Source organism: Gambusia affinis, linkage group LG05, assembly GCF_019740435.1.
Source record: "Gambusia affinis linkage group LG05, SWU_Gaff_1.0, whole genome shotgun sequence".
NCBI classification, from domain to species: domain Eukaryota; kingdom Metazoa; phylum Chordata; class Actinopteri; order Cyprinodontiformes; family Poeciliidae; genus Gambusia; species Gambusia affinis.
In genome coordinates, this window is record NC_057872.1 from 17,060,751 (window position 1) to 17,085,061 (window position 24,311).

At 37.5% G+C, this 24,311-nt stretch overlaps 2 protein-coding genes across 2 annotated transcripts; both read right to left on the reverse strand.

Moving 5' to 3' along the window:
- Positions 1-1,835: 1,835 nt before the first annotated feature.
- nbn (nibrin) lies at positions 1,836-13,849 on the reverse strand. The gene is made up of 16 exons (XM_044117214.1): positions 13,695-13,849; positions 11,318-11,439; positions 9,438-9,722; positions 9,252-9,355; positions 9,050-9,167; positions 7,962-8,152; positions 7,779-7,879; positions 7,558-7,690; positions 6,979-7,187; positions 6,212-6,380; positions 5,079-5,715; positions 4,875-4,964; positions 4,330-4,470; positions 3,951-4,064; positions 3,804-3,853; positions 1,836-2,121 (listed from the first exon to the last, which is right to left on the reverse strand). Exons 1-16 carry the CDS (start codon positions 13,723-13,725, stop codon positions 2,088-2,090), a joined length of 2,529 nt encoding a protein of 842 aa, XP_043973149.1. The 5' UTR covers positions 13,726-13,849; the 3' UTR covers positions 1,836-2,087.
- Positions 13,850-14,632: 783 nt separating this feature from the next.
- On the reverse strand, positions 14,633-16,296 carry msmp2 (microseminoprotein, prostate associated 2). Its single transcript, XM_044116967.1, has 4 exons — positions 15,829-16,296; positions 15,634-15,741; positions 15,229-15,337; positions 14,633-15,136 (listed from the first exon to the last, which is right to left on the reverse strand). The coding sequence occupies exons 2-4, from the start codon at positions 15,737-15,739 to the stop codon at positions 14,965-14,967; spliced, it is 387 nt and encodes a 128-aa protein (XP_043972902.1). The 5' UTR covers positions 15,740-15,741; positions 15,829-16,296; the 3' UTR covers positions 14,633-14,964.
- Positions 16,297-24,311: the final 8,015 nt, after the last annotated feature.

Here is a 24,311-nt window from a genome sequence, read left to right on the forward strand (position 1 = left end):
AACTTAAAACTACTCTGAGAAAATCCCACTTTAAAAAAATCACTATCACATGTTCATTTAAACCATCCAGGATCAAAGTTCTCTTCAATTTAAGCAGTTTAGACCTCAGTCCAAAATTAAAATAAAAACTAATGTTATAGTTTTTAATACAAATTACTTTAATATAACAGCTAAAGTCCATCACCTATAAGTATTGGACCATCATTGCAGTAGATAATAGCAGAACGTGAAAAAACGCACAACTTACTCTTGTCTTAAATCCAACAATAAATTTTTGTTACTCATTCTTGTCATAACTTTTGTTTATATATATATATATATATATATAAATATATTTCTAGTATTTGTTTACACACTGGATATCAGGTAAATCTCAAAGTAGAAACAAAACATTTATTTCAGTAGCTCAATTCAAAGAGTAAAATTTGCCAAAGAGTGAAATACTGAAAGTTTTTACCTGTGGTAATTATTGGCTAAAAGTTTATAAAAACATGACATTCAGTTTCTCAGAAAACTTGTGTAAAAAATACATTATTAACCCAGGTAAACCACAAAACACCTCAACAGAGCCACAGCCTAATTCCCTCCATGCTATGCTGCATTGATGCAGTAATTCATGCAAAAAGAGGCCCAACAAAGTATTGGGTGCATAAAAATGAAAATGAGTTTACATTTCCACATTAAAATACTATTTTTATTGGTTCTATACAATATTAAGTTTTTCTGATAAGATTTATCTAGGTTTTTAAGCCGATATGGGCCACAATTATAAAAATTAACAGAAATAAATGCTTGAAATATATCACTCTGAGGAATGAATCTATGATATGTATGAGTTTCACTGTTTCAAATTGGTTTAGAAAAATAAATAGTAACTGTCTGGTGAAATATTGAGATTCACCTGCAGAAACTCCACTGTGCATCTCTTCTTCTTTCCTCTGTGACCTTTTAAAGCTAAACTAGTCAATGTCTGCCTCTCACTCAGTCGTTTCATAAAGCAGTATTAAATAACTACTTTTGTAATGTATTTTTCTTCCACTAACATATAAACACTTAAGTTTTTTTTGTAACCAAAACAATTGCCTAACGCCAGTGTTAGTTGTGTTACTAATTACAGCTAAATTATATAACCTAATGCTTTCTTTTCTGCGTTTTGTTTTAATATTAAACATTGAGTGCATGTATGCTGGTAAAAGCCACCGCCTGCAGCAGCTGCTGAGGAGAGTGAGCGGAGGAAAGAAGGTGTGGGAAGAGCGGAGCAGGAGGATGTAGCCACACAGGGACCAGCAGAGATATAAAAATATAAGAATACAGGCAAGACATGCTGCTTTTTGCATGATTTCTTTTTTTTATTTTTATTTTCTGTTAATACGTGAACTTGATATGTTAGCACAGATATGCATGGACTTTGACAAGAAACTGAAGCTGCAAAACCTTAAATAATACATGAAGTAAGTTCTTTCTAACTTCTAAGAAAGCTGATTTTTCCAACTCTCTTGGCCATCCTGTAGCCCGTCTGGGAAAAGGAAAGCTTTCGTTACTGTTCATGTCATACAAAATGCTGGCGTATCTTTTTAACTTTAACAAAGCACCTTCTCTCAAAGCAAAGGCCAAGTGTACAGAAAAGTCAATCAATGTTTGGTTGGCAAGAAAACCTCTTATCTGAGCTGTTTCAGAAATGGAAAAGTGCCTGAAGTGTTGGCTCGCTGGAGATCGCTGAAGAAAAAGGAAAACGTGACACTTGAATTGTATCTCAAGCCCAAGGTTCTCCTGGAATCGGGAACTAAACCAGACTTTAAAGTTAACGAGAAGCTTCTGTCAGGATGGAGAATCTCTCAACTGAAGGATTTTTATTGTTTTGTATTGATTATTTTTTATTATTAACAAATAAAAATGCTGACAAAAATCTCTGAACGCGAGCCTGCTTTGTTACATTGCTAGCTGTCAGTGACATCGTGAGAGACATTTTGAAACAAGCAGGAAAACAGCTACAATATCGGACACTTTTTTGCATGTGTCCTTAGACAAATCTTCACAAAGTTGGAGGTTGAAACTCCTCCGTTGAAAGGTGCAAGGATGGAGGCATTTCATCTTCTCTTGGTCAGCTTGGTGGGATTGTACCTAAAGAAAACCCAGACAGACAGGTTGAAAAGAGGGCATCTCAAACATCTGTCCATGTCAGAATGGGCTTTTAACATTCCTCATGAATCACTGCTCAATGAGCTCAGAGGCATTCTGAAACAATAAAAAACAGCCCAAATGAAGCGTCATAAAACACGGATGATGTTTGAACAGCTCCGAGCAAACAAGCCTCCTATAAAACAGCGTCTGGAAACTTGTTTGGAGTCCCTCTCTAAAGAGGAAAAGGGCCGGACTATTTTCTTAGCAGCAGAGTCTGCTTCCAGGTTATGTATGACTGGCCGAGCATGACTCAGTGATCAAACACCTCACCACCGACACGCAGGCAAAAACATCAATCTCAGACTGTCTCTATATTCTTAGTCAAAGAAAACAAGGCGGGTTACATCACCGCTGTCGCCCTGACAACCACAGTGACGAGAGGATTGCTGGTTTCTGATTGGTTCAAGCTGAAGCTACAAACAACCCTCTAATTATCAGTTAAATGTTTGAAAAACGTGATCACGATGACGGAGAGAAAAATCCATTTTTAAGAGCAGATATGTTTGAATTAGTTAATTGAACCAACACAGCACCCCCCATCCCTTCTTGGCACCTGGAGTAAACATGTGCAAAAGGCCTGAAAACATATTTTAGAGATTTTATTGCAGCAGAAAATCATCTCAAATTTGTAAAAGAAAATCCAGCCTTTAATTTGAGCGCAAACATTCAGTGCTGTCAGTGCTTTGTCTTTGCTAAGAATGCAGAAACTTTGATCAGTCCTTGCTCCTGTCTTCATCCAACAGGTTTTCTATTGGATTAAGGTCTGGTATCATCATGTCCGGAAGGCCAACTGTGTCATTAGTGAGCAATTTCTGTGCTGACACAGCAACATGTTTTGGATTTATTTTGGATTTTCAGGTAAAAGCCGCCAGATTTGAAATAAAAAACTCCTGGCACTTCAAGGAGTTTATTGCCCTTTGCACTCAAACAAGGCTTCAAAGGGCTTGAAAGAGAGTTAGACCCACAGCATGACAGAGCCTTCACCATACTTTACTTGTTTTATACCAAACCCACATGTAGTGGTTCTTCCTTAAAAGCTCGATCTTAATCTAATCTGCTAAGAAAATTCAGTAAACATGGCAGAAGATCTCCTCAACTCCACATGTTTACATGTTAGGACAGAAAGATCTTTCTCCTGTACAACTGGTTGGCATGATGATAAACAGGAAGCACGGTTGCTATGGAGATTTGGTTACCCCAGCGTGTCAGTCTGTACTGCAAACTTTTTACCATCCTCTTCACTGCAAATGGAGGTAAAATAAATCCCAGTCTAGTTTGTCACAGTTTCTGTACTGTGCTACTTTCAGTGAGAAGCTATTTTGTTGCAGCTCTTCCCTCACTGATGAAACTCTTACATCGGCCATGTTTGAATGCCATGTTCTCTTGTCTTCCCCACTTACATATAAATACATTTTCTCAACAATCCAGTTATTTCTTAATGTTAAATATCTTAAAGTTGGGCATTTTCCTATTTGAATGAGGGATTATAGATGCAAATGCTTTTCACCAGGGGGCCAATGAATGGCTGCTGCTTGTAAATCTCACAACCATGTTTAGAAACCAGGAGAGGATGAAGATGCATCACATCGTCTTCTCACAAGAACAAAGGTTCAGTTTCTCACCTGAACAGATCGTCTCCTATTGTTTCTTCCCTCTTGTTCTGACGCTCCCCCTGCAAGGATACGGTTTCAAATCAAAGGGCCTCCGTCACGGAAAAGACAGAAACATAATAATATATAATAACAACCAAATAGGAGGGATTTCAGTACCTCAGCTGCACCTTTCAGCCATTCATCCAGATCTGAGTTCGTGCCCCTGTTGTGAACCAGCAGATCGGATCCTCCAATGATATGCGGGAAGCCGTCCGCACCAGGAAGGTGTTTCTGTCACACAACATGAAGTGGTGTTCAGATTAAATGCACACTAAAAAATTACAGAAAAACATACAGGAGATTGTTAAAATATACTTTTCAATCCTTTTGAGCTTCACTGTGTTAGTAGTCTGAATAAATATAATCAGATTTTCTTTCAAATCTACCAATCTGGTTTTATTTAACAGAAATCAACTAATTGTTGAGACTTTAAACATTCAGAGAAATTATTTACAAAATCAGCTTTGATTGTATGATTTAGAGACTGTTGTCTGACCTTGCGGAAACATTTGAAGTTCTTGGCGTGTCCGTTGTTCTGAGGCTGTTTGGGTTCAGGTTTTGAAGGAGCAGCAACCATGAGAGATCGAAACTCCACCATCAGCAACTTCTGGGGAAGATCTTCATCAATCTTTGACTCCTGAAAACAGACAATAATTTACCTAAAATCGATCTGATAAACATTTGTTATGTCAAGCATTTAAATTAGTGCATTTCTGTACAAAATGATTGCACTCAAAATTTTGTGTTTATTTTTGTACAGAAATAACAAAATACACAAAATATTGGTGTATTTTAGCACAACTTATCTTATTTGACCTCTAATTCACCTGTAAATGTAAAGATATAACAGGCTAAATTTGAGAAATCCACAAATTTTTCCAGTCAGCGAACATATCAAACTGAACACTCTTCAGTGTGGATGCTGTTACTGAGTGAAGATGAGTCAAAGTTACAGATTATCAGGAAGAGTGAGGTTTTGTTTTTGTTTGAAGTTATTTTTTGACGGCTTTTCTTTTTTTGTAGAACTTCATTTCAACTCACTTTCACCTCTTCCTTGATCTGCACAGGTTTGACAGATGCTTTGGTCTCTTCTGCTGGCTGGGGAATATCTACTTGAAGTAGCTCTACATCCTGCAAGAACAGAGAAGGAAACAGAGGCCGATATGTAGCTGCAAACTGAATCCAATATATGAACAGTTTTCCGTATTTGTAGACTGAGTCACTTCAGACGAAAACTGTCTTCACCTCAATAAAAGATGCATCATCAGCTTCGAAAACCTTTTCCTCTGTAGTTTCACTGGCAGCAGGTGTTTTAGGGGGTCTACTAGAGTCACGATTAGGTGAAATGTTGTCGTCTGTCTTATTGGAGACGTCATGCTGGTCAGATTGCTCCCCGAGGTTCTGTTGGGAACGTTCCTTATCCAGACCCAAACCAGGCCTCTGACCCGCTCCGACCGTTTGCTCTTGGTGGACGCGCTGCTTCTTAGTTGAAGACTCCACAGTGTGTGAGCTCTGCTTTTGTTTGGCCAAACCGTGGTGCACCATTACTTTCTCTTTCTGGCCGTGACTACTTGGGGATTCATCGCCCAGGTAGTCCATATCCTCAGACATAATTGACTCCAGTTCCTCCATCTTTATCTCCTCTTCCATCTCCTTCCTCTTTCTGCTCCGCGGTTCCTCTGCGAGATGTTCTGCCCGTCCAGAGAACAAATCGCTCACAGATTCAAGAGGCGTCTCGGACACAGCAGACGGTCCCTCGAGGGGAAGTGATGGCATTTTTTTAGAAACTCTAAGTGAGTTTGTATCCTTCGAAGAAATGGATGATTCGGGAGCCGGCCGCTTCGGTGCTGACATGACATCTGAGGATTCTTCCTCTAAAGGTCTTAACAACACAGACAAGGAACAGAAAAATGGGTTAGATATAAGCTTTTACTATTTTAACAATCTACATAAATGAACAAATTAAAATACTTCTTGTAACTAAAGCTTACAGACAATATTTGAGCACAATAATCACAAATTAGTTCCCAGGACTTGAACCTTGACTGTGAGAATAAAAATTTAAATGTTGTTTTCCATGTTGCTCTGGGAGTAAAACTGTCACTCTTGAGATGCTGAAAGAAGAAAAATATTTAAATATATTCCTCTCAATACAAGAGTTTTTAAGAAGAAAAAAAATATATCTACGCTGATTATTTTCTGAGCTTGAACAGAAGACAACATCCAAAGAGAAAACGTAATGCTACATTCTCTTTTGCACCTTTTACGTCAGCTAAGTAAATCTGGACCCGTATCTATCTTTGCTGGTGCCAGTCAAAGGTATGTTTGCTCTAACTAAAATAGGCTGTTCTATTTTTAGCATCTCTACACGCGGTTACCGTTTCCTGTTGACAGGCTGAAAGAAGTTGGTCAAAGTCGACTGTTTCTGTGGGGAGGTTTGTGGAGACGTTTTCTGTTTCTGAGAGGATTGTGTGTGAAGGAAGGTCCTGCTGCCTCCATTGGTTTTGGGAGCAGACGGCGGGGGTCTAAAGTTGGTGTTCCCAAAACCTGAAACAATAAAAACCCTGGTTTTAGGTAATAGTTGTTGCAGGGAAGAAGCAACTTTTATCTTCCCACAGTGGGCAAATTCAGGTAAAGTAAGTGAGCAAACAAAAGGACTTTGACTTTCAAACAGGAGAAAACAAGATTATTTTGATATAAATACAAAATATCAACATTTTCTATTATAGTACTTCAATATCTACAAACAAAAAGACCTAACCAGCCACAACTGATACATGAAATAGATTTACTTACTATTTGTCTAGTAATATGGACCATATTGGAGGGTGAAGACAGAAAATAAAATGCAAGAGAAAAGGAGTTTCGCTTAATGAACTGATCAATAAAAAAATCTCCAATGATTATAGAGAAGGGCATAAATAATTTTTGACGTACAGTTTTTTAATAAAACAAAACATTCCTTTTAAAACAGTCACCAGTTTTACATCATTTTATCTTTGGTACAATCCTTGTCTCGTTTCGGAAACAAACATTTGGTTGACTTAAAGTTTTTAAAATCCAGATCTGCCAGGAGTGTGAATAGTTTTGACCATAACTACACAATGTCTGAAAAGGCGTATCTGTGAATCCGACGTGACGTCACCTTTTGGTTTGGGGTCAGGTTTCCTCCTCTGTGAGTCTGTGTTGTTGGCAGCGCCGAAAGATGAGCTCATCGTGTCCTCCACTATCAACTCGCTGGTTGATTTCTGAACGGTTGGTTTGGATCCGGGTAACTGAGCTGCTTTCTGGTTCTGCTTTTTCTCAGGAGTTCCCCTGACGGCTGCAAGCCCAGTCACATGACAAACCTCCATCCTGACAACAACAAATAACAAGGAAGAGTCCAGAAAATGCACTTAGAACTACAGGAGTACCATATCATAACTTCACAATGTGCAGTGAAAATAAATGCACTGATGCAATATAAGGCAGTATATAATATACATATATAAGATGCAATGCATTTAATCTCTACTTGCTGATAATCTATGGATGAAGATCCTAATGATGGAGACGCTAACGCTACAGAAAGTGGTGGGGAAATGGTAATAGAAAACAAAGTGTGTGAAAATGTGGAACGCTCATAATCAGTATCCTTATCTGCCAGCTGTAGTGTCATGTTCTCCTAGTCATGTGACCAGGAGTCATGTGACTAGTCAATGTCATGTGCGGCTCCAGCTTATACTTTTGTGACGTCTCTGTGTTAACGGCGTAAGCGGTGATGTTCTGAGATGCTGCTGGTAGCACAGTTTCATCCACAGCCACGCTCTGTGACAGCGAAGCACTGGGGATTCTGGGTTTTACTTTCTGTGCAGGATCTAAAACACAAACAAATTGATCACAAATAACGTTACATACAGAAAAGGTGAGCAAGAAATGTTTATTTTGTCTTTCATGATGACCCACCTGAGTCTATGATAGGGCAGGATGGATTGCAGAACTTTTCACAAGACGCGTAGATGGCAGCCTGACCAATCTCGGACTCTGTGATGACTCGAAGACCTTTTCTGTATTAGTGGTCGAGGGAAAAATATTTCTAAGTATTTAATTGTTAAAACAAACTTTACGCATCTTTCTTCAAGTTGAAACCTGTGGATGATGCTCTTCACAGAGTTTGCCCACTCTGTGGCTGAAGGAGGGAGCAGAGTTTGGGAGCTGCCAGTGGTGACCTCAACCACGCAGCTGTGAGGAGACTCCAGCAGGTCGCGGGGGAGGGAGCCCTCCTCCAGCAGCCGACTGCTGCCTCCGCCAAAACTCACCGCAGCGCCGAGCCGCTTCAGCTGCACACAGCACCGGAGAGCAGCAAGATAATATGAGTGACCATTAAAGCACCAGAAGCATGCTGCAGACAGGAGCTTTGTTTTTAAAGAGAGTAACTTTCCATATTTACGTCTACAGAGCTTCTGAACTGAAGCTGCTCCACAGATATAGTCATATGTGAAACTGTTTAAAATTTAATTTGCTATCAGACTAAAGTAAAAATACCACCAGTGAACACTTTCTAAATGCTGGGTTCTACCACAGTAGTTAAAATACAGGTTGTTATTATTCTGTTCTGAAACTAGTCCACCTTCCTGGTAAAGATGCTTTAAAAATGACAGACAGGAATCATCCAATGCTGCTCACCAGCGCCCTCTCCTGAAGAATTAAATATTGCTGTTCTCCACTACAGGATCTAAGCCTTTTAAATCTCTCAAAATTAGCCGCTAATTTTCAAATTTTCCCAAACAATAAACAACAAAATCCCAAAACCGAATGAGTTAAAATGTTACTTAAGCACCAAGACAGAGGTTTGTGGAGATTTTAGCTAAAACCTTAAGAGTGATAATCAACAGAAAGATGATGAATCTCTTAGATCTTGTAACTCTGCAGGATCTTTGATGTGTTTAAAACACATGACTTTTAAACACATCAAAAGAGTTGGGTGTCTGATCTTTTCTACTTAACATCCAGAAAAAGTGTTAAAGTAGTTAAGAAGCAAATATTTAACTAATAGACATCAAATCATATCTTTGGAAATTTTTCTGAGAATTAGTTATGGTCTGCAACGGTCAGAAAAAGTGCATTACTTGTAACAACAGCCTAGCAACTCATCATGTTTTTCCCAGCAGTAAATGCAGCTTATTTTGGACGAGCATCATGAAATACGTCTTTAGCAAAAAAAAGAAGATTCAAACCTGTTTGGGTGTGAGGAAAACGAAGGTCTTTCCGGTAAAAAGCCGTTTCCGAGGCGCTGTCGTCGTAAGGTTAACGTCCTCTTTACTCAAACTGGGCTCATCGATTTCGGGGACAAAACTTAAAAACCAAAAACAGACAATATAATGCATCCAGGAGGTTACATTCAGTATAAGGCTTAGTAAAAAGGGGATTTGCTGTTACCTCTCCGGTTTGGGAGGAGCTGATTTTTGCTGCGCAGCTCTGCTGAGCTCTGAGAAATACTCCGGCTTCACGATGGGGCGACAACACAGCAGAGCAGAGATCGTCTGGGTAAGTAAGGTGGACAAAGCATTAGCACACAGCTGAACCAAACATGCCAACCAGGGCGAAACAGACACTGGATCCGACCTTTATGGTGACTTTGACAGTTGGCATGGCCAGGTGGGTGCAGTCTGGAGTCCAGCTGTTCACCAGCTTCCCACCCAGGGCTGAAAGGGCCTGAGAGAGCGACGTCTTCCCAGCGGCGTCCAAACATGACGAGCACACCACTGGTTTGTCCAGGAACACCACACTGAATCTGCTTTGAAAAACACCAAAGGTGACATTGTCCCCTGACGACAGCTCAACGGGCGCCGTCAGCTGCTGGCTGTTGACGAAGGTGCCGTATTTGGACGTGTCTTTCAGAGTCAGGGTCTAAAAGGCAAAACAAAACAAGCAAAAAGAGAAAGCAGTGAGTGCAACACAGTTTTCAAGTCAATTTCAGCACACATGAATGCAAACCCGCAACATTAACAGTGAGGTAAAAGTGTGAACGACTATTAACGGTTCTGGGAAATCTAATAGAAAAATAATGAAGAGGAACACAGAGGAAGAGCTAATATTTAGAAATAATGTGCATCAGGAAGCTACTATTTTTTGTTCAACTGAAAAGTGAATGTTTGGTAAAAACTTTCTATCTCAATAAATTGGAAAATTATTCAAATATTTGTTTGTACCAGTAATTTACCACATAGGGATCTATTTCAGACATTTAATTTAGTTAATTTTGATAATCATGGCTCACAGCTAATGGACACCTGAAATGCTATTTCTCATAAAATCTGAATATAACATAAATGATTTTGAAAATATAAAGGTTTTGCTGCGCCCTAATTATGCAGTAGAATGCTGATATTGCAGCTGTTCAGCAGACATTTCATTAAGAGTGTGGTGGAGATTCATTAGGTCTAGACTGCAAGAGTCCCCACATTACGACGTATAGAGTCTGACTCCAACTGTTGCATTATTTCGTTTAAGCCAGTTCTGAACTAGAGAAAATGTCAGAAAATCTTTGCTACATCATATGGACATGCTTCTCAGAAGGCTGACATTTTTGTATCAGAAACCTTTTGTCTTCTTAGCACTCAAATTTTCTGAGACAGAATTTTACATTTTCTTTCACTGTAAACCATAAGAATTAAAATAACATAGAAATAAGCACTTACAAATGCACCATTCTGTGGATAATTGTTTATGGAATATGAGCCTTTCAGATTTAAATGAAATTACTGAAATAAATTAACTTATGACTTGATAGTCTGATTGTGACGGAACTGCAAAAGACTGAAGCAGTTTGTGTTGCACTTTTAAAAGACAACAGCTCCCCCTGCTGTGCAAAACTATATCAACAAGACAACGTTTCCAGAATGGATTTTACCACCTAATATCCTCATGTAATAATGCAAACACGTGCAAAGAGAGAGAGAGAGAAAAAATTTTTTACATCAAAATGTAAACATTGATTTATGATCTCATATTCGTTCCTGTTTGAATCAGGATGCAGGATAAAAATCAACCCAGGCGGAAAACTAAGAGGCTCCTGTTTGCATTGCTCCTTTTTGTTGTTTCTAGAGAATAGTTTGAAGGAATGTCTGGCTCGCTGCCATATTAGAATCGAGACAGCTAACTTCTGTATGAACCTGTAGCAACGGTTACAACTAATTTATATTCAATTGGTTGCTAAAGAACAAAAACCCACAATGTTTACATGGGAAACTTCCAGGTAATGACAGGTTCAGCCTTAACGTTGAGGAATGAAACAAGGTTTACATAAAACGCCCTGAACTAACAAGAAATTAATTTTATCTCTTTTTTTCAGTATTTAAGAGCATGTGAATATTATTACCCCTGTAAGTCACTAAAAATCCAGCCTATTGACTCATATAACAATTTTTATTCTCTGCTTGCAGCGATTTACACCAGCAGTAAGTCTGGATCTGCAACAAGCTAATTAAATTTTATTCTCTCACCAGATCGGTCACAGTGAGCTGAGCATGGGACCTGCTGATGGACTGGTCACTGGCAAGAAGGATGTCACAGTTCTTCCGGCCAACAACGTACTCTTTACCAGGGAGGAGATAGAACGTCTCACCTGCGAAGAAACAAACAGCAGCTTGAAACCTAATAAAAATAAACCTAATGTAACCCTACAAAGATGTTCCAGTGATTCAATTAGCACAACTGGTCAGTCGGCACAACAATTAAATGTTCTATTTGAAAACGACTTAAAGTTATCCGTGTTCAATGACAGTGGGGTGAAAGAAGCCATTTAGAAGGAAATTGTGTTTCGATCGGGCTGCAAGAGAGTGTAAAACCTGAAGCAGCACAAAGGATGAAGGGAGAACATGAAAGCTGCTCTGTTTTGTGCTTTAAGTTTTCAGAACCTGCTGGATCAAAGTCACTGAACTGTGCAGCTTGAACATGCAGAGAGAGAAGAGAGAGGGTTATCAAACAACTTCACTGGGATAGGGAAGGTGTCAGCTGATGATAAGGTAAACCTTTAAACCTTATCATCGTACAGTACAGAAGCTAATATCTGTATCAGAGTTGAACCTGTTTGCATTCCCACATTACAACACTGTTAAAGGAAATGTTGTTAATACTAACTTTCATGTTGTACTTTGTCCTTTACTCAGGGTTTTTGTTTTGGATTGACTACAGATAATGCAGTCACGTGACAGCCTTCTGTAGCTCACGTTTTACAGATCCACTTTTATCTTGCTATTTTTATGATGACAAGTTAAGAAAAATACTTGTTCTTAACTGGAAACACAATAAAAAGACACAACTCTTTCCTCACTATCTGAAGTTAAATAAGACCAAACCTATCTCACTATTTACTAAATACAACAATAATGACAGATATTATGTTATCATATACTGTCTGTCTAGGTTGTTGTGTCCTTGGGAAAAACACTTAATCTGCCTTGCAAGCTGCTAGAGTTTGATGGTACGGTAGCCTCATTTCTGTCAGTCTAGCTGTGGCTACAATTTAGCTTTCCATCTTCACTGTGTTAATGTGTAAATTAGTCTGTGAATGATTTATTGTATTGCAAAACACTTTAGAGTCCTTGCGCTATGCATGTCCATTTGGAAAACCCGAGCTTTAACTTCCTGGCTGATGTCTTCAGATGTTGCTTCAATGTTTACACGTTATGTTCTTTCTTCTTCATGCCGTTTCACTGTGCATTTTTTTATATTAAAATGTTGAGTATTAAATAAAACTCATGCTGCCATCAAAGCATGATTACTCTACTTCCTATCTGGAGTGAAGCCGAATAACACGTTTTTGTCTTGAAAGGTTTCTGGGGTAAAGTCTTCAATTGACCTTGAGTTAATGATAATCTATAAATGCTAAGATATAAGAGAATCTAAAAGAAATCCGCTCCAAGATGAAATACCCTTTATTATTTGTCATGATATCAAAATAGATAAATCTATGTTGCAGTTTAACATCAGTAATTTAATAAATACAGGCTCAGCGCAAAGCTCAAAACTGGAGTCAGACAACCAAACAGAAATTATATATATAGTATATATTCCATAATATACTGTTGCACAAGAAAATCAAAAGATTAAACTGTGCAACATTCAGAAAAATTACATAATGTCCAAACAGTAAATGTTAAACTGTACAATGGTTAATTTATATGTTAAATGCCAACATGTGTGACAGTATAATTAGAGAACAAGCAAGAAAGCATGAATGTATTTTGAAGAGCTGCCAAGACAGATTTTTTTTTTATCTCTGTCTCCAAAAAAAGAAAAGAAAATGTAAAAACTGGTAGCACGGTTCGATTTTGCAGAGCTATCTGTAATAAACCACAAGATTTTTGAAAGAAAAAAACTTTAAACAGAAGAAACTGAAGTGGAGAGATTTTATTTTAATGTAAAACACCATCTTAAGAGAAAAAGAAAAAGAAAAACTGCATCTCAGGGTGGGGTAGTAATGATGTGGGCTTATTTTTCAACACAAGACATCTTGACCTCTGCTTTGTATGCATATAGTAGGCTTTCTTTAGCCAATGTGAGGCCTTCTGTGTGTCAGATGAAGACTACATACTGCTCTTAGTTTTTCCACACAAAAATCTGCTGTTTCAGCTTCATCTCTGTTTAGTAAGAAATAGAAACGTAAAAGCTTAACTTCAAACACTTATCGCAACTTTATAATTAGCAACATGAGATGAGTCATCTCGATCCAAAAGTTATTCGTAAACACACGTGTTTAAGCACACTTCAGTATTTTGCAGTAAAAGCCCCACCTGGCTTAGAGGGTTTCAACCAAACTTGAACCCGTTAGCCCGCAGCTAGTTTTGAATAAAGTCGTTCAGGGATGAAGAAAGTTACCTCCGGCCTGCTGAGGAGTCAGTATCCACATGCTTAAGCCTTTTCTTCCCGGTTCATTAATTGCAACAAGCAAAAGGAGAGAAACAGTGGGACATTTTCAAGATAAACAAATCCTCTTCACGATGAACACACTCCCCGCCACTGCTGACGTCATAACTAAGCGCTGCATTTTTCAAAATAAAAGTCCAGATGGAAACTCGGAAAGATAACCGAAAGGAAAAGTCGTGTGTTTATGTTATGTGTTGTTTAAATGCTAAATGAAACGTGTATGATTTGTTAAGTTAAATGATTGTATTTCAGAAAATAAGAATAAAGTAAATAAAAATAGTTTTGTAGTTATTTTTTTTTTTTTACAGTCCAATGTGTCGCAGGACATACAATAATAAAACAAAAAACAAAAACAAAAATAAAAGTGTATTTCTAGATTATTATCTAAAATGTTTGTGTATGCATCAGTCATTATTTAGGTCAATCCCTAAATTACTGATCATAACAGTTCATTATCATAGCTTCATTCATCGCCAGAGTCATAATTTATGTGAATTTGTAGAGTACAAAATAGATGAAAGTAAAAAAATAAATCAATAAAATAAACGCATTCATTTTTACTGAGCCGTATGCATAAGACCTATGCATAGGCCACTAATGTAAGTACAGAAGGAATGACAATTATTTTCTTCAATAACAATAAAAGTGATACAAAAACTTGTAGGCTACTCTGATGAAAGAATAGATAAAGTATCAATGGATTATGTTAACAGATTAGAAGCCAATTAGCATTTATTTTGTTGAATTGTTTTCTTTGATGTGGTGCAGACTTGCTAAAATAAAAATAATAATAAAATGTGGTTTAAATAAATGAATAAATAATCTGTATGGCACAAACAAAAACAAACAATTTTTTTTTCTTTTATTGCTGTTTGGTCAGTTGTATTTGCCAAAGCGACATATGTGACTTTTTTGCACCAGGTCTGAAAGTAGCATGATCAGCACTACAACAAGGTAAATAACAAAATAATGCAACTCTCAGTTTAAGCCAAAGGGATAAATAGTAGCAAGAACTCTAACGCTTATGTATAAGCATTTAATTTATTAATAGCACTTATTTTAAATACTACTTTGAACAAAGTAATAAACTCTTTCATAGTCAACAGATGCACAAAATAAAAATTGGTCACAATGTTAAAAAGGAGAATCACAATCGAGTTTTTTTTTCTTTGTTATATCTTAACAACCATCACATTTTTCTATTTTTTTTTTTTGGCTTAAATTAAAATAAAGGATCATTGTCAGATTTCCATGGCTGCCCAGCTGTTCTGAGACGTCCTTGTCCCCAGAGACAGGGTAATTTGTGATTGACTCTCATCACAGCAACACTGGTGCAAGAATCTGGTTTACGAATGACTTCGCACCATTCGGGGTAGTCAACGGGTTTGGTCGCACTGTAGGGAGGAAGAAAGGTAAATTAGAGGAAGACATCAAGTGAAAATGTCCAGAAAAGGTTAATTTGAACTGCATAAAAAAACAAACTCACAGGTCACAACATCCCACTCCAAAAGGCTCCATGCAGACACACTGGTAGCAATCACTGGTTATCCAGCTCTCCCCAATGCCATACACCTGACCCGTGTATTCACAGCTTGCTGATGAGGATGAGAGAGAAAACCGTTTACTTAAACAGAAGAGTAAAAAAAATAACGTGCTAAGAATTTTACTTGAATGAATGATAAATAGACAGCCAGTTAATAATCATTTTCAGATTTGAAAGTAAAGATTCTCAAAACATTTTAATTGATTATGTGGTATAGTGTGGCAGTAAAATTTTAATTTTTGAAGTTGAGCGTATCATCAAACAGTAAGAACACAACATATAATACTATATTAAAAAGTAGGCTTTCTAATTGATGTATTTATTAGCAAAAATGTTATTAAAACTTACCTTTAGTGTTGAAGAAGCATTCACCACTGTTATACACTGAGAAGCACGGCAGACTGACTCCCAGGAGCAACAGTGAAGCCAAAAGTACTTCTCTTGCGTGGGCCATTTCTGGGGAAAAGCTTTGCAAAGGTTAATGAGAAAAAGAAAAAAAAAAACAAACACTGAAAGCACAATAATCCAATCAAAGGTACAAACCTGGGTCAGTTTTTCAGCACTCCTGATTAAATCTCTCTTCAGACCTTCCAGTGTTGTGAGTCAGTTCTTCTCTTCTGTTTGCTCTTCGCTGCAGTCACCGTCGTGATGCCTTCATGTTCCCTTCTCTAATTCTATTATTTTCTTTTTAAGTCTCCACACCTCCTCCTTGGTGCCCCAGATGAACCGATGCACTTTCTCCCTTTGGTCCCAGATATTTATACTGCACGGCTCCAGACTCATCAACCCTCCACTCATGTATTACCTTCTTCTATCTGCACACAAACACAGACGCATGAACACACAAGCATTATGTTCGTCATTGCTTCGCCCCTCCTGAGCATACAGTGTGCAGGCTTTCAGATAACGTTTGTCTCAATGGATCCCATTTGACCCCATCTGTTGCAGCCCTGTTCACATCGTCCGTAAGACAGTCAGCCTATAGCGGATTGTTTAAGATAAAAAGCTGCATTTATGTGTGTAGGAAGGTAAACAATAACCTTTGACCTCCTGCTCAAAGTAAAATTAAAAAAAGGCAAGTGGGTCTGTGATTGTTCAAATGCATCTTTGTAAAAGGAAGGATATTATTTTTTTCTTAACTACTTAATGGAAGATTTTATTCAGTTGGTTTGGTTAATAAATACTTAATTAGCAAATGTGAGTCTCAACACGGTTTCATCTGATGACGTAGCTCTATAAATAGTCCTGTGCGTCAGTGTGAGGTTTGCTTTAAGAAAAAGCAACACAATGACCTATGAGGGTTTCTTTGTTTGGCTTAAGGTAATTTTCTAACATTGGTAAAAAAAAAAATGGTGATGGTTGTGTGATGGTCAGGACCTTTTCTGCAGCAAGGTGACTCACTGTAATTGGTGGAGCCTTCATTTCTGCTCTGTTTGAAAATGCAGAATATTTTACTGTTAGTTTGTGACCAAAAACTCAATTCACTTATGCAGTGATGCAGAAGAACAATGATCCAAAGAACACCACCGCATCTATGTATAAGCATCCACAAAACAAAATGAACCTTTTGGAGTGACCAAGCAAAAGTCTGAATTTAAATCTTATTTCTGTGACATGAACTTAAACAGTCTGTTTTTGCTTGAAATCTCTCTAGTGGGGCTCATTTGTCACAACTCAGTTTGAGTCTTTCTCTTAGATTTTGGACTTTTTTCCTGCATGAATGCAGTAATTTTCTTTGGATAACACAAAAAATCGAATTAATTGTTCATCTACATATCTGGAAAAAATATTAAGAGACCACTTAAAATAATCACTTTCTCTGACTTTACTTCTTATAGGTTTATATTTGAGTAAAATGAACATTGTTCTTTTAGTCTATGAACTATTGACAACATGTCTCTGAAATTCCTAGTAAAAAATTCGTATTTATTTGCAGAAAATGAAAATTGGTCAAAATAACAAAAGATGCAGTGCTTTCAGACCTCAGATAATACAAAGAAAACAAGTGCAGATTAATTTAGAAACAGCAATACTAATGTTTTAAGTCAGGAAGAGTTCAGAAAAGAATATTTGCTGGAATAAAGAGGAAGTTTTCAATGGGGTTCAATGGAGTGGTCTCTTATTTTTTTCCAGAGCTGTATATATGTGGGTGCTGTGATGCACCGGCTACGTCCAACATGTCCTGCACTTCTTGTGTTTTCGTATGCAAATCTGTTTTATGTGACTGCGCCATTTCTGTACACACTGCTATGAATCTGAAGCACAGTGGTGCAGTGGTGGTTCCTGGAAAAACACCTTCTTTCCTTCTTCCTTATCCCACCTAAAAATCACATTTTGCCAAAAATAAAGATAAACAACTATAACTTAAAATTACACAGAGTTTTTCATGATATAAGTTATTAGAGAACTATAAATACTTATTATAATGTTGTGAATTAGAAAGTAATCATTTTTAGAGGAGCACCTTTTATTTTGTACTTTTCTAGTTTTTCTCACTCTACTGCGGGTGTTGTGCCAAAAACTAACAAGCAAACAAAAAGCAAAAAACTGCTGGCCATTGATTGGATATGTGTACCACCAACTCGTCTCTTTTTCAATAAGAGACGGCTTCGTCTGTCATTACTAGTGCCCAGTTTGATTATTCGGTCTCAAATTGCAAATTGTTATTGTAAGGACCTGGATACCTGTCCATTGTGTATGTGCCCCTCAAAACCTGACATGGATGGATGGTTGGAAGGATGGATGGATCCATCCATCCATGAATGGGTGGAAGGATGGACCAATGGACGGATGGATGGATGAAGGATATGTTTTTATATTGGACTTTATATATTTTTCACAGACCACAATTTGCAACAAAATATCAACATGTAACAGAAAACCTTTATTTAAATAAATGCATTTAAAACATACAGTAAAGGTGGGGGTTAATGAAAATAAAACAACAAACATGCATGGCATCAAGAAGCAAATGTAATGATATTGATGATTTCAGATCAGAGGGAGCGATGACTGATCATGGTTGATCATATGACTGATCATATGACGGTTGTCAGCCTGGTGTGATGCAGGAAGGCTTTATTTAGTCTTCTGCCCCTTTTTAAATGGATGCACCTAAATAAAATCTGATTCACCCAACATTTATTTGGGATAGCAGCAAATACCATGTTGCCATAGATCATTTCTAGAAACATTGCAGTTGAGCGTCTCATTTAGTTAAAAATCACATTATTCCTCAATTTAGCTCCTACAGGCTCAATAGGATGAAATTAATAGTTCCCTTAAAAATTGTCTCTTACATAATAAAATGCCCTTTGGGGAAAAAAATCTGAATTCATTGGTAGTTGTTCTGTTACAGCCAAAAGCCAAAACGCATCTTGTCATTATATAAGAGCAGCTGATGAAATGTTGAAATTAGTAACTGAAGCGTGCAGTTATCTTTTTAATTGAAGCAATATGGCACGAATCACGCATGCGAAGACATTAACAAATCATTCGCCCTGCTTCTGTTTAAGCCTTGCAGAGAGTAAATACAGGATTCATAAAACAAACACACACACACAAAAAAACTGTTTTTAGTAGAATAATTATGGGACCTAACAGTGAGTTTCCTGTTAATCACAAGGGCTGAAAGGCCTGATTCTTGCCTGCTGTAGTAAGACAAAGAACCATTATCTGGATATCTTGTTTATTCTTCATCTCTAGAACCAGGATCCCAGCTACAGCAGCTGTTTGCACATGAAGGAGGATCAGTGCACATTTACAAACTAAATGTGAGTTTTGGAGGGTGTGTGTTAAAGACAAGAACAGTGAAGCTTGAAAATAATTACCTCTTTGTTTTCCATTCCAACCGTTGTTCGAAACATTAATAATTTACACAGACTTGGTTGGGGTAGGTCATGAATTTACTTCTAAAGCTTTGCTCTCACGATGTTGCAAACCACTGGTGTAAAGTGTAGCATCTTTTTACCTGAGCAGCCTCTCTGCAGAAGATCAGACGTCAGTGCCAGACTCTGTAGGAATATGTCTGATATTTAGTTGATACGATGAAGCACAAGAACAACCGAATATCAAACATATCACACAGCCCCTGGCGAATTAGTGGTGGGGTCCAGCAGACTGGTGAAACCTGTTGGGAACAAAAAAAAATAAAATAAAAGAAACTCTATCATGAAAACAATTCGGCAATCCCCCCTAAAAGATATCACCAACAGCCGGGTAAAAGACCTGAACAACCAGTTCTGTAGGAAATGACACAAGATCAGCCTTCAGGGCTCTGGGCCTCCAACACTGGCTGTCAGAGGCCCTGCTGACATTTCAGATTATGGTGTGTTTGCTTCAGGGAGTGCAGGGTCGAATATCTCTCCTGGATCACGTAGAAACACAAAATGATGATAACTCACCAGCTTCGTTTATCCAAAGATGGTACTACTGTTTCTTTTGCTGAAATTCAACGGCTAAACAGAAACAATTCAGTGAGTTATAAAAGTATTAATTTGATGGTTTGATTAAAAAAGTGGAAAAGAAAAAAGAAAAGGAAAAGTCTCTCACTGATTTTGGAGTTCAAATGCTTTACATCGGAAGGGCAGCTTATATTTATACCCGTTGTTTGAGTTTAGGGGGTTGGACCCAATAATCATTCCTTTGGGAACATAGAAACTCACACTGATATAATTAGACATGTATTGATCAGCTGCTCTGGCCTGCAGCCTTTCCTCCACGCATTAGCCTGATCAATACATGTGATGTTCATCCAACCGTGAACACACTCATGCAGTACACACACATACACACATGCAAGCACACGCATGAAAGCATATGCAGAGTCAAATAACTTTCAGTTTTTGCCTGTAAGGAGGACAAATGTCAAGCAGGATGGTCACTTGATTATGTCCTTTGTTATGGGGATAAAACACTAAATGTGGGACAAATATTAGACACATCCAGTTCAACCAACTCCCTTCAGAAGTCAACCAAGTAGTAAATAAAATCCACCCATGTGTCATTATAAATACAGCCCTTCTGTGAAGGCTTTAGAGGTTTGTTAGATGACATTAGTGAACAAATCTTCATGAATACAGCAGATAGGTCAGGGTGAGGAAACAACAAACATGTGGAAGACAGGGCTGTGGTTGGATGAGACCAACTTTTCTTAAAAAAACCATCCTGAGAGCAGAACATGGTGGTGGCAACTTAATAACAGGGAGTCCTGGAACAAAAACAACTAAAACAACCAGTTGAGACTGGGGTGGATGATTAACAGCAGGATAGTAACCATGAGCATAGACCTACATTGAATGTAGCTTCAAAGTAGATTCATGTGTCAAATGGCCCAGTCAAAGTACAGACCCAAATGCAATCAAGACTTTGAGCAACATCTAAAAGTATATGCTCTCTACCCGATCTGATCAGGCTTGAGGTATTTTACAAAGAAGAACTGCCTACACTGTCAATTTCTAGAAGTGCAAAGGCTCAATAGATCCATCATATATTGTTATTTCAATATCGCTGCTCCCAATATACAGTACAGGATTCTCCAGGAGTGCAATGAGTGTTAGCTAATTATTTTAGCACCAGGCATCCAGGCTCCCTGCACCCTGTTATATTTGGTAACCTTTCTTTTTGAACAAATATAAAATGTTTGAGAAGGCATTTAGAAAATCCAACATCAGAAGAAACAACTTTTAAAAAAAACAACTTAGTGTTTGAGATGAAAATTATGATTTTTTTTTACATAAGAAATTATATTTTATTTGTGTTCAAGAGAGGTCTTTAATGACTGTAATCAAACGTTTAATAATGTATCAAAATTCAATTGTTTTAAATTATGTGTTAGTTGCTGTTTTACTTAACCACAATTTACAACGTTTGGGATTTGCAACAGAATCAGGATAAACTCAAAGGTTGCACTGTCCTCTGTTTTCAGGCTCTGGGACGTTGGGTTAATAATGATTGTAGGCAGGCATATGGTTGGATTCTCACGTGTGAAATCAACATCATCTGCCAGATGCCTGCCAATAACAACGCAGTACTTTCACCTCTACATACACTGTAGGTCATAACTGTGTTTGCAGTTAATAACTGATGCAATTCCAAAGCGATCGTCTTTGTAAACAAATAAAATGTCTTGTAGTAATAGATTCATGGATTCTTCATCATTAAACTCCCTGAATACAGAAACAAGAAATGTTCGCTGTTTCAAAATTTACAGCTAATGTAGCAGAACAAGTTGTGCATTTTTGTATATCAAATAAAAATCTAACTTCTCATTCATGGACAACGCAGATATTGGTCAGGCTACTGTTTCAGTCCCGCTCCATCACCTCTGCATCCTTTCCTACTATGACCTTGACTGCTTATTGGAGCGTGATGATAGCTCCCCAATCCCAATCGCCTGTTGTGAGCCTGGGGGTGACAATTAGGCAATCCTCCATCCGCAACAGATGAAGGACAGTGTGAGAAATAATGGACAGTGTAGAAATCAACAAAATAGTGCATATCACTTAAATGACAAATACAGTGCCTGGCAAAAGCATTCACACACATTTTTGTCAACTTCAGATTGCAAATTTTAGTGAGTTTAACTGGAACTTTACAGGAGAGATCAACATAAAGTAGTGAATAACACTGAAGTGTAACAAAAGTAATACATGGTTTTCAAAGCAGAGATTCAGTTTTACACAGGGACACTGTTTCATATGAAGACGATGACTTAGAGATTTGGAGTAGATGAAACATTTAAAAAACACTTGTTTGTTCATTTCACAATAATCCACCTTGAGTTTGTTTATCAAAAGAAAAAGGAGTATGGATGCTTTTGTAAGAAGGGCTTTTATTTATTTCAAGTTTAATATTTCAGACTTAAACCATTTGGGAAATCTCTTTTAAAGACTTCAGAGGAAAATAAATACAGACATATCCCATGTTTTATTATGGAGGGATCTATTATGACAGACAGCAAAAAGAGAATGTTTTATTAATTTATTCAAAACTAACATCTAAACTGAGATAACCATACTTTAAGATTAACCTGTACCCAAATAAACCTGCATTTAGTTGGACTTCCAACAGATAAAACAAGGATCATCAGGAGTGACAAACATTTCCAGCTACTCTTTTCCTCTGTTTCTCTCTCTGTTATTCTCTCTCTCTATCTCTCCCACTCTCTCTCTTGCTCTCTTTCTCTCTCTTTGTGTGTTACACGCTCACCAGCACACAGGCCTGAGGCAGGGTCAAAGAGGAAGAGAGAGGCAGGCAAGGTTAAAGGTGATTATTCAATACCTATGTCTATGTTTTGAAAACTGAAGTCAAAGGATTTATCTAACAGAAAGAGGAATGAAAATCTGAAGCCATGGCTAAATGACGGAAACTGTAGGAGCTAAAGGCCAACAGAGAAAGCACAACATAAACCAGAATAGAATATCCATGCAAATGGTGACTCTGCAATGAATCAATCGAGTGCTGAAAACCGAGCACTGACATTCTGCCTTGTTCTTTTTTCACTGTCAGTAATTTGTGTTGATGCCAGTCCTCTGAATTTACATAAAGTAAAATATCAGCTAAATGCTAAAATAAACCAGCTCTAATGTGCATTTCTGTGTGTCTCTGTGCTCTTTATGACATGTAGAGTAATATTTTCTGCTTTCTGTTGTGTACATGCATTAATCATTAACAGCACAGCAAAGATTCAGGTTCAACAAGATTTTTACAGCCACCCTTTTGTTCAACACACCCTGAATGAAGTGTATTGTGCAGTAACTGAATGTTGATGTTGCAGCACCTGTACCACTCATTTGCCTGAGAAATTCACGCAAGGGTTCTCATGTTCTTGACACTTTCTGATCACTTGATTCTTGAATCATTGTGTCGTATGGCTTTTATTTTGAAACTGTTAACCATAACTTTTGCTTGCTTTTGGTAAGGTTTACCATTCAGATCATGCTTATGCGATTTGTGGTATAGAGCTATCTGTTTTGTAAGTTCAAAGTTCATTTGAAGTACATTGCATTCCTGTCTGGGAGAGGCCATGAGATGCCTCGCCCAGACAGGAATGTGTGGATAAGCTTGAAGGAAAGCATCTTGTCACAGTCAAGGACTGAGCTACCCCATCAGATAATATAGAAGATATTTCAGAAACATCCAAAGTTTCATCTTAAGCAACTTACTGAACCAAATTACATGTAGAGACAGACACTAGCTATTAGCCTAGCTGTTTTAGTGACTTTAAACTTGTCAATACTAAACCTGCTGGCTTTCTACTTATTGCGAATTGCTTGTTATTTATGGTGTTTAAAAGAAGAAAGGTTTTTTTTATTTAATTATGTCATCATGTTATGCTAAGAAAAACATTGCCAGACTTGCTATGTTGAGCAAGCGTTCCCCTTTCAAAAATAGCTAACAATTACTTTATTTTCTCTTTATCTGTTCAGTTTATTTCAATGAAATTTTACTTTAATACTTTTAAGACGTAGTCTATGGGCTGATAATTACATAATTGAACAGACACCCTCTTCATGGACTGTTGTAACTGGTAATTAAATCCATAGCTAACATGTATGCTAACATCACAAACCAGTATTCATATTAAAGTTTACTGAGATTTCTTTTCAAACGAGTTCTGGGAACAAAATGTTCTGATTATTCCACTGGTTATAAACAACGCTTATTCAGTTAGAACTTAGTTCTTCCAAAATTGTTTTACTTTTTTGTTTCTCACCTTGCAAAGACATTGCTAGCCTATAAGACTAGTTTCTAAGGCCACAATAGCTTATAAATAAATCGAGAATTTCTGTAAAATAATTGTTTCAGACTAATCAAAGTAGCACTACACTTTAATAGCATGTGCATAACATATCATGTCCATTCAGTAAATATAAAGTCATTTTGAAGTGTATTAATTCATCATTCCATGCTAGCTAACACCAATCTAACTAGGACTAAGTGGTCCAACTCAAAATGAACTGAGACTTTTAAAAGCATGGCATATTGTTTTATAAACTCCTTGGAGAAATTATGAAAGCCATTGA